The 19,212-nt window shown below is 35.9% G+C and overlaps 1 protein-coding gene across 3 annotated transcripts in view; it reads right to left on the bottom strand.

Moving 5' to 3' along the window:
• The window catches only part of NEDD4 (NEDD4 E3 ubiquitin protein ligase), a 60,566-nt gene that overhangs the window by 18,741 nt on the left and 22,613 nt on the right, over positions 1–19,212 (bottom strand). For all 3 annotated transcript variants that reach the window (XR_008822995.1, XM_056346178.1, XM_056346177.1), the window contains 6 exons: positions 6,982–7,032; positions 4,179–4,240; positions 2,137–2,239; positions 1,100–1,269; positions 398–515; positions 94–261 (listed from right to left, as the gene is read on the bottom strand). Coding sequence is in view for 2 of the 3 variants with exons in the window: in XM_056346178.1 (XP_056202153.1) it covers positions 94–261; positions 398–515; positions 1,100–1,269; positions 2,137–2,239; positions 4,179–4,240; positions 6,982–7,032 (672 nt within the window). In the remaining variant the exon portion in view is untranslated. The remainder of the gene's footprint in view (positions 1–93; positions 262–397; positions 516–1,099; positions 1,270–2,136; positions 2,240–4,178; positions 4,241–6,981; positions 7,033–19,212) is intronic.

Raw genomic sequence — 19,212 nt, 5'->3', positions numbered from 1 at the left:
TGAAGTATTTATGGATCTAATCCTATCAGTTATAACATTTTGTGCAAAACACAGATATTTCTGTATATTAGAATAATAAGAAAAATAATTTACAGTGTAGGCTGCTGACTGGCCAGTAGCTGAACTTCCAGAGGTAGTAAGTCTGGTATTCAATTCTTCTGCAAGATGAGACTGTATATCACAATTACTCTGTGAGAGAGGTATTTGAACATTCTGATTGCTATACATTGTTGCCTCATCTTCAGTTATAATTTCCCAGCTCTTTAAAAAGAAAATAAAGAAAAAGTATTTTTTAAAAGGAGTTTCAAGTTACAAATTTTAAATCTAGTCAGAAAGCTTGTATTACAAGTTACTTGCATTTCAGAAACATTTAGAGATGTTTGTTTGTTTTTTTTACCTCGGGGGAATCTCTGTTGTCTAGATTTTCCGTGTCCTCCGATATCTGTCGCCGGTGAGTGAACACATGCTGGGCCTCCAACTGCACGCTACCAATATCTGCAACAGCTACACTGTCCCTGTTTGGGGGGGGGGTGGGGGGGTGAGTGAGCATACAGTAGCCGTATTTTATCTTTCAACAGTAAGCTAGGCTAACAGCAAAAACATCTATTATGGTCACTTCGGCAGAAGATAAAGAAACAGTCATGAGCTACAATAATTGATGTAAACAGTTTAAAAAAAGAATAAGCAATCATGTCAATGTGAAGTGCAAGTTAAACCAAAGAACCAGACAGTACTCTCCAGGTATTATTTCTGTAATTCACATTCTAAGGAAAAGAAAAACAAACTAACCAACCCTGAAAAAACCTAAGGTAAATAATTTAATGCAGTCCCTGCTGGGAAGGAGGAGTCAGGCTTTGAGTGTGAAAATAATTTCCTTTCCATTACTGTAGTTATTATCTCTTACAATTGCAACCAGTTTCTATTTGAATGCGTACTTCCAGAGAACAGGAAGAGTACTGTGCAGTTAAAATGACTACTCTCGCAGGTTAAATTATAGAAGGCTCTCAAACTTTCTAGTTCTCCTTGCTTTCAATGTAACTAGAGTGCATGAGTTGCACTAGTTAATATAAGACTTGAATTTTTAGGCCAAAAGACATACTGGGCAGTTGGTCTTTTCCACTGTGTTCTTCTGAATTCATGATTGACATAGTAGGTCCTGCCAAGGATGTCTTGCCTTTCTTCCCAGCCTGAAGGCAGCGGAGGAGGTTCCTGCTGCTGCTGTTGTGGCTGGCTAGCAGCATCTGGTTGGTCCAATATAATCCACCCAGGCTAGAAGATATAATATTAACTGCCTTTAATACTACCAAAGTTGAAAAAGCATTTCCATTTATTAAACCATACTCCTTTTAAGGTGCAGTTCCACTACATCTTAAGCCAATAAGATTGGCTCTGGATTTTATTGTGTGTATTTTTCAAGAAATGATAGGACAAACCATGCATGCAGAAATCTTTTTTTTTAACTCAAGATCCTTAAACATTTTAGCACAGAAATTGTTTATCCAGGAAAATAAAGAGCATTCATAGAATACATCCAAAAAGGTAAAACAGATCTCATTTCATACACATGCTGCAAATGTACTAGTCAAATGAGCTGTAACATTAAATATTACAACATTTTGCAACAGAAAGTTTAATTACAGCAAAGGTGGCAATGCTGATTAGAGTTGTTTAAGTCTTGAAAAGAAATCCATTGATCTAAACTGGATATGCTTACAAAAGATTACAAATGTAAAGTAGTTAAGATCAAAATATCCCTATAAATTGGAGAGAGCTCAAACTAAAACCAGCAAGATGTCAGTGTCTGGCTGGCTGGGGTCAAACAACATTAAACAGCAGTAAAAATACTGGGCAATGATATTTCCATTAATTCTAAATCAAGACAAGTTACATAGACGTATGGCAAATTTTCTTTTTTTAGATATACTGAAAAACTCACTCCTTGAGTTAGAAAAACTGCTCCAGAATTTTTATACATTTACAACTTTTATGTATGATACAAGCAATCGTTCTTAACCAGTTTGTTTCTAAAACACTATTTGTAGCTTAGTGATTCTTAACATTCATTTTTACTGTAGCTACCCTTAAAAGCTAAAGATACTTGCTAGGGTTTTCAGCAATAAATACATCTTTTCCCACCTCTAAATCTTCAGCCTGTTCTGTGTTTTCTTCTTCAGACCCACTGCTTTTCGGTAAATAAGTCATTTTTAATCTAAGGTGGCCTTTAACTCTTGATTTATGGCTACAGAAGAGAAAATAAAATGTTCTTATTATGCACTTGTATAATTGTTAGCTGAAAATAAAACTGCTAAAAAGCACAGCTAGAGGATTATTCTTAGGTTTCTCAATACAAACTTGGCTTCTTATATTTTAAATTGAGTTCTGTAATAGTATCAAGTTTTTAGACTTCTGAATACACCTTGGTATTAGGTACCACAAAGGAAAACCTTTCTTTCCAAGTCACTCTTTTGAAAACTTCCCTAGTATACAATGCACAAAGAACAAGAAAATAAGAATGATGAGAATTTAATTCATATTATTATAATACACAGTCAAATTATTAAGTATTATTTCAACTTAAAGGACTGCTTTTCCTAAAACTAAGTTACAGCAAGCTCATACTTCAGCACCTGCCTCTGTATTTATCTTAATGCACTGTCACAAGTCTGAAAATAGGCTCTTCCCATATTGAATTTGTTCAGTATTTTCACTTGGTAATGAAATTTGCCACATTATCTCATCTGTTTGACTAGTGCATAAAAAACAAACCGATAGTCTTGAAAATACCACTGATAAGTCAACTTGGATACGTGCACATCATATTACTAAAGAAAAATCCCAAAACCCACTCCCATCATTAAGGTCTAATGCTTTGCCTCCCTCCCCCCAATACAGAAAGTGAATTACATTTCCTGATATTCAGAAAGAGCATTTCATGTTGGATTGTAAACATGTTCACAGAGACGGCATTTTGGTTTCAGAAATGCCTACATCCCTTTGAAAGAGGAAGTAACCATTGTACTGGAAAGTAAGATAGCAGGTTAAAGTAATTCATTTCAGAGTATTAATGTATTAGTAATTCTTCGTCAGCTTGAGGTTTTGGGAAGGTAGTAACCTTATTATTAATATCCCTGTCTAAATAAATGCAAACATGCACAAAATTGAAGAACATGCATTAACAATACTGAAGCATCTAAAAGTTACAGTAAGACTTCAAGGCAGAGAAGTGCATGAACCTATGGCAGCATCTCTTACTACAAAGCGTTGCCAAATTCACATGGCAGCCACTACAAGGAGAGGTCAGATGCTTGACTAACAGACAAAAATTTAATTTATGCGGAGGCAATAAATATTATTCTTCATTCATTTACAGGACAAGAAATGTTAAATTCAGAAAAATAGGAGATCAAAATGAAACAGTCACTACCTGTTAAAACCCACTGATGTGCTAAAAATGAGTCAGTATAATAACTACAGTAAAAATAGCCTTCTGCTACCAAAGTGGCTGAGAAAGATCTATAGATCCCACATGTTCTGACATTATTTCTCAATTGTAACCTATTATCTGAAAAATGCTGACATGCATTTTGTGCATTTTATTAGAAATAAGTTCCTAAAAACTGTTCAGATTTATGTTAGGAATCTCCATTTTAAAAACAAATATGAAACACTTAACATCACCGTCAAAGTGCTACCTATCATTTAAAAATTCCTCAAGTTTTTTTTAACAGAGGTCTTCCTAAATGTTAAGCAGCTTTTCAGTTTAAGTTTTATTATGTTTAGAATTAAAGTCACATGAAACTGCTTACATGAAAAAGGCAAACAAAAGAGACAGGAAGGCAAAAAACAATCTCAATTTGGAAAGGGATAAATCAGTTACAGCATAACACTGGTCACCGATTTCACTGTTCAGTGATGTAGTAAATGGTTTAGATGAAGCTATAATGTGAATTATATCATGGCCTGAAGAAAAATGGTTTATTCTTACCAATCTCTTAAGTATTTAAACAAACACTGACTTTTTAGTAGAACCACAAATATGTTTACTCTGTTGCTGCTCAAATTTCTTTGATGAAAACATAAATGTTCAGCCAATATTTATATAATTACTTATTACTTGTACATATGTAACAGCCTTGTTTAGGTATGTAAGTTAGAATTTTTATGTGGCATTTACTAACCTTCTCGGATGAAGAACAAAATCCTTAAACGTATACGGTCTCTCCATACTTGGATTTTCTGTCTGAATAAGACAACATTTTTCAAGAAAAATCTCTATCAGACACTTAAGTTAGAGAAAATTATCAGAAATTTACAACAATTGTCTTTAAAGGCCACATAACATTTTACAATTTAAGTTATAGGTTTAGGTACAGTAATAGTAATGCCAGCTTTAATCTTAGTAATAAGACTAATTCCCCAGTTCAAGAAAAAATAATTACCTTTCAGTGTATACATAGATTACAGTTTCTAAAGCACAGAAAAAACCCAAGCAACTGTTTAGCCTGAAATTAAGAAACAGATTCTCAAATTTTCACATTTTAAAGTTCTACCGTAACCCTTTTTCCTCCCTTACTATTTTTCAATTATTGTTTTACACAGAACAAACACAAAAAGCCACTTCTAGCTTTAAGACTTGGGGATAAAAAATAATGAAAGGCATCCATTCTGAGAACATCTCTGTTCTAATTCACAGAAGTGAAGTTGCTCAACAGAAAGCAGCATAGAGGTAAACAGACATAATTTTATAAATATACATCCCAGGTACAGATAGAGAAATACACATGAGAGATCACTAAAGGAAGATTTGGTTTTCTGGTTAATATAAATACTTATAATGCATCTGAAGTTCTGCAATTCTTACAAAAACATTTTTGTAATACCGTATTTTTAAAAACATCTGTAAATATCTTCTTTGATTCTCTCTACACACATATCCCCTGCCCCTTTTTCAGCAGTTTGTAAATTCTGGGGAGCTAACCCAATACATTTTAACTGTTTCAAGAAGTATTTTGTAATACATGAGGAAAAAGCTGCAATTGCTGTATTTGTAGACCTTTTACTTTAGAAAAATGGTACATGATGCAATCCTCAAAGGCTGAGCTAATTTGACTGGAAAGAGACATAAAAAAAATACAGAATCTAAAGGTTAGACATTATTAAGTTATAGACAGAATTTTATTTGGAACTGTTGAACTTTGTTATGAAAAATTCCTAAGATTAAGCTGAGTACATTTTACTGAATGTGATAACTATTACATCAAATCTCAGAAAGAAAAAATGCTCTCTTGTATTTCAGAAATTTCAGTGTAAGCTCTTAATAAAACGATTTAGAAATACTACACAAGCTGAAGTGTTCCACCTCCACTGAATTAAAACGCAGATCTTCAATCCTGTAACAATAGATGTGTTACACTGGTGTTATCTGCAAGATCAGTTTCTATATTTATAAAATGAATTGTTTTACATCAAAGATAAATAGTTCTTTGAAATTTAAATGGAATTAAGCTTGGGTTTTGGTTTTGCGGGGGCTTGGATGGTTTTTTCCCCCCTCCAACATTACATTATTGCTACCTACACACAACAAACACACTATGGAAATAGATCACTGAGGAGAGAAAAAGAAAGATTATCAATCTAAATTTTATAATTATTTTTCTGACTTCCCAAAAAAAGAACAGCTGCCTCAGACTCAACAATACATTATATCTGGATTCACACATTTTGGTTTTGGAAAGAGCAAATTTGTATCTGCCAACTATCTTACCTTGCAGATTATTTGCCCTTTTTCCATGTCTGCAATTACCAGCTCTTTTTAGTTATGAGCAGTATGCATTTGCACAGCATGAAGCAAAACCAAAAGTGCATGTAATAAAGAATTTATAAACTGATTATTTATCCAAGTTGTATTTACTTATATAAATGAGAGACTTTCCAAAAATCCACCTATATTTGGACCAATGAAGTACAACGGATTTAGATGGCAAGAACAAATATTTAATAACAAGGAACCAGGAAGATGGAAACAGAACACAGGGAAAAGCAGACGTTCAAGGCAGGTAAGAAAATAGCCATGAAAATACTCAAGTGAGGCTCTATAACCTAGTTCATGCTTTTTTAAAATAAATTAAAAAAAAGGCACCAATACATCCAAAATACTCCAGATATTGCTGTCCAGCTTATCAGTGGGAAGTGAGAACACAGACAGTCTCCTTCAGAGGGCAATTACAGTCGGTCTTTCCAACCCACCTGACTGAGGGAAAGGGGTTAGTGTGATCTCACATCCCAGTTACAGTGGGAAACGGGACATACATAACTACTCCTGACACAGTTCTTACCGGAATGAAAGAACAACTGCTCTTGGAAAGGTTTTTCCACAGTTGTTATCCTGTCTTTAAAACAGTTGCTGATAAATCTGTTAGTATTAGCTAATGTTTTGAGAACTCAGAAGAAAATGAAAAGGCTTACATGTTTCAATGTTCTTGGTGATATTTCTTTAAAACTAACAGTGTGCTTTGCAAAAGAAATGCAAAACAAAAACAATGTACAAAACAACACTAGCTCTATTTCCCACTTACCCTCTTCTGTATCTGTTTATGGGAATAAGTTATATTTAAAGTAAATCTGTCGACTTTAAAGAAAATATTTTAAGAAATGTGACAATAATTACAGTATCTTCTTGTCTTTAAGACTGTTTCAATACTTGCATTTTATTCTTGGAAAAGCTATAAGCACCCCTAACTTTTAACAGCAGAAACCAGTATCTAAACACAAGATAACCTACAGGTTTTTGACAAATACCAGCACAAAAATACTCCTAACAAATCCCCGTAAGAAAACCAAACAAAAACCCCACAGACCAGAAGAATTTAATCACTTATATTATCAGTATGGTTAACTTCCTTAGATAACAAATACAGTTGCATACAGAATAAATTTTTCCCTTTCATAGTCTTAAAACAAAAACAAACAAAAAATACAAACCGGTAACTGATAAAGAGGAATATCCACTTGCCCAAGAAAATCATCTCGAGTCTACAGAAAATAAAAACAAACAAAACAAAAAAAAACACAGAAAGTTTAAAGTTGCAAAGTGTTTTAAAAACATTATTGCACAGCCCTCATAGCATAGCAATGCTTTCTAAAAATTCAAAGATACTCTCAAGTTATAGACAATGAAACTTGTTCTGTACAGAATGAATTCTGATGGACCCAACACTCACAAGCCTTTAACAGTTTTGTCTTCCTCAAAATAAATGAAATTTGAGGGAACTGGGCATGGAAATTTAGGTAAGTTTTTTAAAAAAATCATATAGACTAATGTTAATCAAACATGAGAAGGTTGTCTAGCATAAGGACTGAGATTGTCGGCATCTCCAGTAGAAACAGGATCCTAAAGGGCTAAGAGTAAACACACTTTTTCCCCTTAGCTGTTTCAGTAAAATAATTGTCTTGTTGGATACTTAAGCAACTAAACATTTATCACAAATTAAAACAGAATTAAAGACCTTTCTCCTAGCAGTGCCTGACAATTTCTATAAGCATAGGCAGCTATTAAAACATATATAAACAATTTTTTCTTTTCAAAATAATACAGCTACTGGCAAAAATAAGACAGAGCAAAAATAAGTTTCATCTGTGATAAGTGTTTTGGAAGTTCCAGTAATTCCAGTGGTCTCAAGCCTGGCAGCAGGAGCTCAAAGTTTGGCGTGTTCCCTACCCCCTGCCAACATTCCTGTTGACATCTGAAAATATGCTAAAATTTGTTGTATCTAAGAAAAAATACCATTTGCCTACACACATTGAAAAGTTTATTTTTAATGACTAAAATCTCTTTAAGATTGTGCCTTGACTTGGCTGTCTGGACTATGAAGGCAGCAGCTTTACAGCCCAGTTCCCTCCAGCCTACACTGCAGTACCAGGGGAGTGACCGACAATAGATGGTATCACTGTACAGTTTACTTTTGATCACTGATTTTTGCCTGCCAAAGAAATTAAGACTTTAGCATTTATGTAGGTAATCCAAGTATTCACCAATAATCACTGCCAACAGTTGAGACTTCTTACTGGAGCATATGCCGAGTTGTTTCATGTTCATTTGTGATTTGAAAGCCCTTGCAAACCTCCACAAAAGCAGGAAAATGTATTATATGAGTCATTTAACATGAAGATGTATCACTGCTTGTGTACTAAAAATCAAGAGGGCATGAAATTTTTAAAAGGTACGTATAAGCCTATGGCATTTTTCAAAAATAAACACTATAACAAGAGAATGCTTTTTTGCATAGACAGGGCAGGGAACTGTGAAAGTCTTGAACAGTTTAGCCTGAGCAGCCTCTGCATTTCTAGCCTTCCCAGTTTTTCCAGTTAACAAAAGATTTGGTGCCTATTCTTTCTTAAATCTGTTGGTGTACCACAAGCTTTTATTCAAACTTCTCACCCAAGGATGGCCTTCTTCCATAAAACTTTCCACGGTGAGGCTGTGCAGGGAATAGATGTCAGCAGGATGCAGCTCAGGGCAAAGCCAAGTGTTTCACCTTTCTTCTAGCACGACTATTTATAATTCTCAATCACAATGTTTTACAGTATTAAAACTCTAGTCCAATTCTACTCCTTTTTTTTTGTCCCACTGACAGCATTCTGAATGCAAACCGCTCTGATATTGAAGGCTATCTGTATTTCTTGAAGCAGTTCTTTCTCCTTTTATAATTCTGGGACCTTTTTTCTTTAGCTCTCTTGTCCTAAGTTTGTACTTTTCATCTTTAAACCATACGTGTATATGGAGAACCAGTGCCTCACAACATTTGTGTAAGCTCTAACTTTTTTTTACACCTCCAAAAAGCAAAACTAGACTGGAGAACTTGTCATGGATGAAACATGCTAGAAATCTAGAGACACATAACTCGTAGCTGAATTTATAGTGTGTATGTCTTACATTAATATTGGGGGTGGGTGGGAGGGGGGTGGAAATGAAACCCAGAATATCCACCTTTTTATTCACAAATTCTTTTAGGACAGAAAGCTACAATAGGTTTTCATACCTGGAGAGTCTGAAGCTTCCCTGAACCACTGAAAGAACACTTTCTGTATTATTACAGACCATAAGCTTCTGGAAAAATATAGCTATCATTTTTGCCCATGAGGTTCTTTTTAAAATGGCACGGCACATACCTTAGACATGTTAAAAGGCTTAGTATTTGTAAAGTTCTTGGCAATCCTCAAGTGGAACATGCCTTTCAAATAAATTACTGGAATGTGGGACAAAAGTCTGCTGTATTTTAGAAAACCTCAGAACACTCTGTTTGTTACCAGCATTATTTTAGTATGGGCTTCTGTTATTCACTTTATTATTCTGTTGTCTCTCCCGCTATTTTTAGCTGAGCTAGCCTTGATAACCAACCTTTAACAGTACTTTCTCCTCCAGCCAAAGAGTAAAATCCTCCAGTGGAGATTTTTGTTGACCTCCAAACAACTAATACATAGATCAGATAGCAGCAATGCTCTTTAGCAATGTGCCTCACCATGACGAGCTGACTAACTGCCTTCAAAGTGCCAAGGAAGCTTTGAAACAGACATCACACACATTAACAATTAAATGCCAATGGAGCTGAAACTGTTTGGATCTCTGTTTCATGAGAGCAGGCATCCCAGTATTTTCAAGAGGGACAAGTGGGTCAGTTGTTCTTGTCAACTTCTAATTTCTTAACAGAGAACTCAAACTTTCTGCTTGCCAGACTGTAAGTGCATAAACCTCAATTAATGATATACACTAACAAAGAGGCCTTTTATATTACTGATTCATTGGTTTAGGCTATAGAAAGTTATTAAAAACATGTGAGGACAGACAGCTGCTATATACAATACATTTAAAGAACTCCAGTGTAATGCCAAAGCAAGCGCTCCAAGAGAAAAAGCACCAAAAGAAAGTAATCCAGTCAAATTAATTTTAATCTAATATACTTAATAAGCCTCCATAGTGAAGATTTTTGATGTTTTCTGCAATTTCCATCAGAAACTGGACAGAAGTAGATTTTAAGCAGACATGCTTGTATCAGTCACACGCTTGAAGAGCAGTACTGAGAACATTACCCATAATTTATCAGGTTTGAAGACAGTTAACTGATTCCATGCCTTTCTTAATTGCTGGATTCACCACAGCGCCTTTTGAAACACCTCTTGTGTAAGACCAGGGTGTTGAAATAACAGGTATTTTCTCTACCAACTTTTGTGACTAATTTCGTTGGTGTTAGTGCATGAATTAGAACCCAAGTATATTCCCAGTCTTCTTCTGACTAAACAGACAGCTAGTTGTGTGCAAGTCAGTCCTCAACCAAAATCTCCAGCTGTACAGCAAAATGAGAAATCATACAGCTTTTATTGGAGGGAATATAAGTATCAATTCAAACTGAAAAAACAAACAGTGATCTGGACTATCGCAGCTTAAGAAAACAAGAGCTCAACAGATCCCTTACAAAACCAACATTCTTCTTGCTCAAACACCCAAACATCAACATTAGTTACAAGCTTGATGAGAATGAAAAAAAACCCCAAAACTTTCCTGAGCTACACTAGCAACTTCAAGTATGTTTCTTTTCACGCTGTGCCGAGTATATTATTTGGTTCCCTTGAATTTTAAATTGAGAAAAGTGAGGGGATTTTTCTTCCCTAAAATACTGCCAGATGTGCTATTCATCATGGGAACATAAGTTTCAAAAAAGCAAAATTCAATTATCATGTCAAGATCTTACCAAATTCATGGGATTCTAAAAGTAATGCTTTCTCTTATCTTGCAAAGCAGTAAATATTTAGTGGCATGGAATTCATTACAGTCCCAGTCTCCTGTATTTTTAAGGGGGAGAGGTAGACTGGTGAGGAGTGTTTGTGTTTTTTTAATGACACGTAGGTATTTCTTTTTAGTTGGTATCTATGATCAACTATCTGCAATACTGAGAAAGAAGAACCTATGAGCATTTTCAAAACAAAGAAAATAACATACTCTTAGATCAATGGTTATTATGCAACATATGTTTCTGCGGGACCTTCAGCCTTGCTGGCTGCTTTAACAGCAAGGTGTCAGCACAACATGCCTCAGCAGTTTCACCATCTGTTTAACAGACAGCATTTAGAAATGACACTGAAGTTATTTTCACTAATTCTCCCTCGCTTCCAAAGATATTTTCAGAGAACTGCTTCTCTAAAAAGACCAGAGCAAAAGTATCATCTGTTTCTTCATTTATAGCTTACACTTTTTATATAGAACCACAATCTTACAGCTTCCTTAAAAGATCATATTTAGTCTACAGTGATTTTATAACAACATTCATATATTACTCCACTCAATGTCTGCTACTTTGAGAACCTGTGCCTATATGTTCATTAACAAAGCTATTTAAGACAGCTTTTTTTTTTTTGCATACAAGAACTCATTTTCACATAGGTCACAGGAAGACAAGTAGTAATCTAATATAATCAAAGCATACTTAAGCACAACTTAAAGAACAAGTCAAAAGTTAGTAATGTGTATATTTTATTCATCAGGAATTTGAGTTCTTTTGGTTTTATGGACAGATGTGCCAAATAAGCTACCATATAAAAAGCAAGAATATTACATTTTATGAAGTCAAGAGCCAATCCAGATTTGGCCTCCTGTGTTAAACCAGCCAACACACACAGAGTAAATAAAAAATAAATCAGAAAACAGTACCAAGTATTTCATTAGGTATTATTTCAACAAACCATTCCTGATATCAAGTCAGTTAACTTCATGATAGTATAAAACTATAAAACTTCTGCACCTATGTGTGGCTCTGGTGCCAAATCTTAAGACTTAAATGGAAGTTTGAAAAACTCTCACAGTAACAATTCCAGCTGTACTTTTACCTTCACCAATTAACACTATAAAGCCTAATACACTCAAAAAATTCAAAACCCTATCAAACATTAAACTGCATGTGCAATTTGCTCACTGAAATGAGCAACAGATAAACCAGATATGACAGATGTTAACCACACTGGCTAATCAATACACTCAGCAGAAGGACACAATACACAGTCAACTTTTTGTTATTCAGAGCAAGAGGAAACAGACAGAGTTTAGAAACAACCAATTTGCCTCCAAAAGGCAGACAAGCAACTGGAGCACCTCTGCATCATGGTCTCACTCCTGGGAAGTTCATTAGGTCCAGTACAGATGCATAAAATAAGGTTGAGCCTGGAAGCTGCCTTTTTCCAGCCCTAAAGGCAATCTTGAACAGTTACCCAGGCTGTAGAAATAACAGAACCCTTCTAAAAAGTTTCTGTGACAGCAGACCTACAGCAGGTCTGGATGCAGGCTGAATGGCCTCAGCCTACTCCCAAGTTAGTCCAGCAGTTTTCAAAAGCATTCTTAAGTCTACTGTTCTCAGCTACTGTTGATCCAAGATCAACATCAACACTAGCTCAGGAATTCCCTGGGCCTTTGCACCAGCACACAGCTAGTGGTGCTGCCAGCCACTCTTCCATGCTCTTCTGCACTCCACATTAGCCCTAAGCCACCACTGATCTGAATCAGAGCCCCACGCCCTACCTACAAGACCTCTCCCAGCTCCAAGCCCGTAACTACCTGCTGCCAGTCCTACATGTAGGCAAACCACCTGGATACGGCAGAACTTACTGTTTTGTCTTAAGCTGTGCTACACTGAAGTTATAAATCCTATATGTCATGTGAATTGAATGCCTCAACCTCCATGACACAAAGCAACCGCAACACAAATAATCCACCCATGATTACTTTTACAACAAAAGTGCTATTACACTTGATTTCCAATAAACTCAACATTTCTTACTAAAGTTACATTACACTTCCCACATTAGACATGGGTTTTATCAGCCTATAACTTGCCAGACTTTAACTACTTTGCATTTATTCTTTATAAGCTAAATGTTTGTCCCAAATTGAACTTACTAGAAGCAACGATTACCACCACAACTGGCTAAGGTAGAAACTCTACTATAAAAAAAAGTAATGTTAATAAATTCGGGAAGCCTTTCTCTTCAAAAAGCCCTTGTGCTTTTGCATTACTGACCAGGGCCTTCTCCCTCATGCTAGGAAAATTGTAGGCTGCCAGAGAAATCATCTACATCTAAAAGAATCCAATTCTATGTTTCTTCCCACATTCTGCTTACTGAGTAGCTGGAGCGTACCATTTGCATTTTAACGCACCCTAACTTCAATGAGTCCAATTCAAGTTAGTATGTAACTTCAGCCAGGAACTTGCTGATGTCCTTCTCAAATGCTGTTTGCTTATGTTACAGTTGATACAGCTGAAAGCAGCCTAAGGTCTCAAAAAATAACTGTATCTATCTGTAGACTCTTCAGTTTACCATAAACTGCCACGATGGCGAAAAAGTGATGTACTCTCTTGAAACAGAGATGATTATAGATCTGTAAACTAACAGTGAAGTGAGCTACAAACATTTTGCTGGCTGCATTCCCAATCAGTATGTTCTGTTCGTCACAGGGAGTAAGGAAGAAAGTTCACTTGAAACAGAGACACTTAACAGAAATGCAGGGCAGTCCCCTTCAGACAAGGGTGAAAGTCAGTCGTAAGCAAGTGACTTGCCTGAAAAGGCCAGTCTGTTTTGCTTGCTTACTCAATCTGTGAAATTCATCCACTTCTGGAAGACAAGAAAACACATGTTGGAACACAGAAGAGCACACTTAGCCCAAGGTGAGGGGAGAACTGGAAAGAGCATTTCTACCATTTGATCCTAGGTGGCTGCAAGGCCTGAGCAGGCACCAAAGAGCCTAGTAGTCAGATTAATGTTCTGTATAACCTTGTATCCTTTCCCTAGTAATAGCCAGGAGCAGATGCTTAAGCAAATAATAAAAGCAGCAGTTAAGAATAGTACTTCCTCTGATATATTCCCAGTTTCTAAAGAATGAGTGATCATGGGACTTTTTGTTCCTTATGTTAAAATACATACTGGGAATGTAACATCCTTTGATAGACCTTTCTTCGAGTTATCTAACCTCTTCCTGAAATCCATTTCTACTTCTGGCATGCACAATATCTTACAACAGTGAGCTCAGCAACACATATGAGGACATACTTGTTTTGTAAGAATGGATTCTCTGTTTAAATTCACCTCCCCTGAACTATAGTTTTATAAAACTGCCTTTATACCACTTTTTTTTTTTTTTTTCCCCAAAGCTGAAAAGCCCTTGGTCTGCTTGGTGTCTCCTCACATAAAACTCATCCCAATCTTGTGACCCTTCTTGGTATTTTTCTAGTTCTGTTATACACACTTCCTGAAAAAGGATGACCAGAAATATGCATGCCATGCACATATGTGGATTTGTACAACTCCATAATGGCGTTTTTAATTTTGTTAGTTTACTCCATTCCCAATAAATCCCAACCTTCTATTTGCCTTTCAACTGTCAACAAGATTTCAGCTGACATTTTCAGCGAGTCACTCACCATGACATAAACTATTCCCTGACCAGTATAGAAGACCATTATCGTGTACGCATCGTTAGCTGTTTTTCCTGTGTGCAGTACTTGGCATTTATCAACAGTGATTTTCAAAATTGTCCATTCTACTGTCTAGTCACTCACTACCATGAGATCTTCTACTGCTTCAGAGGTAACAATCTAATTCTCACTTTTGTTTTCTATCTTTTAATTAGCTGTCACCAACGAGGAAGCTTTTCTCTTCTGCACCTATGTCTGGAGAGTATTATTCAGAACTTCTGCTAAGGGTTCTTGTCAAATATTTTTAAAAGCTCAGTGTCCTGCATTAACCAGCTCAGTCACCTCTGCATGCGATTTCTTAATTTGATTTTTAAGACACAACTTCCTTTTATGAAAGCAGTGCTCGGTCTCCCTTCTTGTAAACACAAAACACATCATATGTCTCCTAATTCTATTCCATGTACTTTTTCTTTCAGACCAGCCTGTTGTGGTAGCCTGTAACTACCCTTCTGGTCATTTCAAAAATCGACATGCTACTTACCCATTACTGAAGGAATTTGGTATCTAATACTAACTATTGCGAATAGTATTTGAATGTATTTCAACAATTTTATAGCTGACCTTCTTGACAATTCTTGGGAGAATACCTGCAGTACTATTGGTTTTGTTAAGGCCTTCTGTCTTATGCTATAATGCTTACAAAAACTATGATTTCTACATCACCATAACATTTTTGAGAAATGTTTTTGTTTAACCCAAAGTTTTGATCCAATTTCTCACAGAAAGCAAAAATGATACACCATTCAAAACAAATTACAGCAACGGCCACGGTCTCATAACTGAAAGACTAAGTTATTTGGCTGGTCAGGAGTAAAGTGAAGAAAGTCTTTATCTTGCCTTGGTGACAGTTTTACTTTAAAACATCCTTAAATGTATTCTAAGTCTTAAGAGACAGAATAACTATAGCTCGTGGCTATACTGAAGAAGCCACACCATCACTGCTTCCCACTCTTTCATGGTAGATTAAAAGGACATGAATCAACCTGAAGGCTGGATAATTTAATATTTATATAAGCTGTTTCAGGAGCTCCACTCTGCATGGTTTTGAAGTTTTAGTTTCCCCTTTTATTGGCAAGAGAAACCTACCCAAACTCAGTTCAGCTTCAGACTATAAACAGAATAAGGTTAAGCATAATTTGTAGAGAGCACAATCAAATAAATTCTTTACTATTTATGTGTAGTGTCTGCTAGTGGCTACAAAGTGCTAGAGCTTCAATATACAGGGTTCTTCAAGTGTTCTGCTACAGCTCCCGACACTGTTCCTTACAGCATGATCATATCCTGAAAGTTACACATGGTTCATTGTTGCAAAATATAACTTGCTAAAACTAACATAGAAAAATTTTAGGGATGGAGATGATAGTAAATAATACTAACTGACTGCTTCTTTTGCTAATGCTTCCATGTAGCAACTGTTCTTGAGCTAGTCTTGACTGTAAGGTTTATGGCATCCTTTGTGTGTAATCTTTTTTGCCCCCAAAGAAGATAACTAATCAAAAGCTCAAGACATGAAGAAAGGTAAAGAAGCAGCTGTAACAAAACTCTGCATTTAAGCAAGATGGAAGATAGAAGAAATCAGTACAAATCAAAGCACTTCAGGTCATTTTTACATACATGAAAGGAGATCTCCTACAACTAATTATAAACTGTGATTAACAGACAGTTTCCACTGTCTTCCATTTAATGCTTTTATATGTACTTCAGCTTTAAAATCTGCCTGAGACACAACATAAATAGGATTACATGATGCAAGTAACGTAATTGCCACCATATTCCTCAGAAACACACCACCTTTCTTTCAACCCTAATTCTCCTTGACTGAACTCATATATCATGACACAGCAATGTGCCATAAACAGTCCTGTAACATGATCAAGATATGCAATACTGAGCAATATGAAAGTTATTAGGTGATGAGGTTATCACAGCACAATAGCATAAAGAGATGTCAGTTTGTGCTTTGCCTTGCATTGCCTCTATGATGTTTTGCTTCACCTGCACCTTTTCCACTCACTTCCTTGCACAGAACTGGGACACCAATACCCATATGCAGCCCCTTTGCTCAATATAAAAGATGCAGATGGCTGGAGATAAGCCACGGTTTTCTTCCCCTTCTCTTGGCACTTCTCCCTGGTTGGACCATTACCTTCTGCAAAGGGGTTTTGCTAAGACTGAAGTTCTACATCTGAAAGGGACGCAAGAGAAGACAACCTCAGACTATTCAGTGCTAACTTGTGGTGCAGCATTTATCAAGGGAATCAAAAACCTCCAGGTACAGGCTCTGGTCCTCTCAGCATGTTCAGATCAGCTAGGAGGTAACTTAGTGAAGACATCCTCACACACAGCCCACTCAAATTACTGTTTGTCCAAAAATTAAATGTAGTACTGAAAGATTCAAATAGCATCTCCTTTTACAGATACAAAAGGGTTCCAGGACCTGGTCAAAAAAAGCCTGAGAGTTCCAACTAAAGGTTTTCTTCACAAGAACCTGACAGTAGAAAAACATTCTGGTGATTTTTACAACACTCCTGAAATTTTTTGGCTTCAAAACATGTATTTCATTCACTAGAGACAAAACTTGAATAGAATTACTTGTAAACAGAAGGACAGTAACACAATGATTCCCTTATTGTGTAAGGGATTCTTCTCAAGGTATGCAGTTGCTGAGAGATTTGCGAGTACATTTATAATATTCACATTATCTAACCAGCAGTGATACTCAGGGGGAAGGACTGGCTAACGTCAGCAGGGATGTCAGCATAGTATTATACTTGTGGAAGAGATTAACATAGATTTATTTTTTTTAAGTTTATCATCTACAAGAAGTGGAACTTTAGTCACTGCTTCTGCCTTCCTCAAAGTTTACATACATAAGATGACATGTAAACTGTTCCCTTACTCACACCTACCCTCCCAATTCACACCTATGATGTCAAAATGCTTTAGCTGCAGATTTATTTCTGCCCTAAGCAAGAGAGATGCACTGAAAAACATTAAAAACAGAAATACAAAGTCAAGGACAACCTCCAATGCTGCAACCATGGACTACCTCTTCCTCCTGCTTTGCATAAATTAAATTCCACTAACTACTGCAGAATCTATTCAATATGTTTCCAGTAAAGATCAGCTGTGGTATGTGGGCCATCACCATTCCACAATTTTCAAGTCAATTAAAAATAATCCAAGGCCAGTTGTCAGAGAAATGGTGTTTTGCCAAAAAAAAAAAAAAATTTTTTTTTAAGTCAGCCTTTAACAAGCTGTTGATTATAGAAAGCAGGACATCCGATATGAGGTGGCTGAAGGCTAGTAGCTAGGCACGTAAGAAAAGAATGCATAGACCTTTTGCTGCTTCAGACTCTCGAGTCTCTGACCAAAGCACTGATTTGATTTCATGACTGCTCTGTACAGATAGCTGACATTACTAAATGCTACTCCAGTATCAACTTGTTAAATTTGAACCCAGACTCAGCATATCAATATACTAGGCCAGACTAACTGGAGTCAAGCGAAATATTTTGGGAGTTGTTTATTTTTAAATGAGTCACAATACACCATGATAATTAACTGGACTATATAATTAAATGATTGCCATAGGATCTATTGTATTTGTCACAAAGACTATAATAGCAAATACAATAGTATTTATCCATTTTTTTCCAGTGAATTGCTCAACTACTATAGAGTCAGCTTTGGTTTTTGCTTGGTTCGGTGGGAAATTTTTTGATAACATTTTATAGGATATTCTATAAAAACTGGTTTTACATAAAGACTGAAAAGGCCATTTCACAACTGAAAGGCTCCTGGTGCCTGTTGTTGCATAAAGGAATCTGAAACAAGTATACTGCTATAAAATCTTTAGTGTCCAGTTTTCTAATGTCAGAGATCTTTTTGATTTGTATGTAGTCATGTCACAAATCTAAGCTTTTGCAAATAAATGAAATGTACAAAGATAACTACACCAATTTGGGATTCAGACTTCTGTTTTTTAAACTTGTCTCTCTCGTCTTCTAGTCAGAAGATGAAATCTTAAGTATTCAGGAAGCTTAAAACATGCTGCCACAGTACAAATGCTCAACTACCACTGAAGCATGCCATCAAGTGCTTTAAGAAATCAAGTTTCCTTAGATTTTATGTCAATCCACTGTAAACACCACTTCCAGGAACTGAAACAAATCATTGTCAGTCCAGCGGCTTATGAGGTTTTCTGGATATGTTTGCTACCAATCTAATCCTGAACTTGAATTCTACCTAAATTGAATTTTTAAAAATTCACTCAGTATTAAAATGTATCTTACATACCAACTGCCATTAAAGACAGCAACTAGCAGTGCAAGTTGATGAGAAATGTACTTGAAGTGCATGACTCAACATGTTTTCCTTTTTGCAGTATACTTTTAAAAAATAACTAGATCCAGACTACTTAAAATATGTCATAATCTGTTTGTGCTTATTGTGGAATTTATCATCAACTTCACAGTTTGATTTTGGGATGAGCAATCACCAAACAATATGCATAGTGACTACCTGTGATCCACTGTGAGTTTTATGATGAAGCTTAAACACAGATCACAGTTATACAAGGAAGGAAAGTGCACTTTTCTTCAAACTCTTTTTAACCAAAAAGCAATAGAAAACTTCAAAGAAGCCGAAAAGTGTAGAATCATCAGGCACTACTCTAAGAGCAACAACAGATTGTGAA

This window comes from Falco biarmicus, chromosome 7 (assembly GCF_023638135.1).
Source record: "Falco biarmicus isolate bFalBia1 chromosome 7, bFalBia1.pri, whole genome shotgun sequence".
Classification (NCBI taxonomy): Eukaryota; Metazoa; Chordata; class Aves; order Falconiformes; family Falconidae; genus Falco; species Falco biarmicus.
Note: the sequence above shows the minus strand (reverse complement) of the source record. Positions and strands in the feature narration are given on the sequence as shown.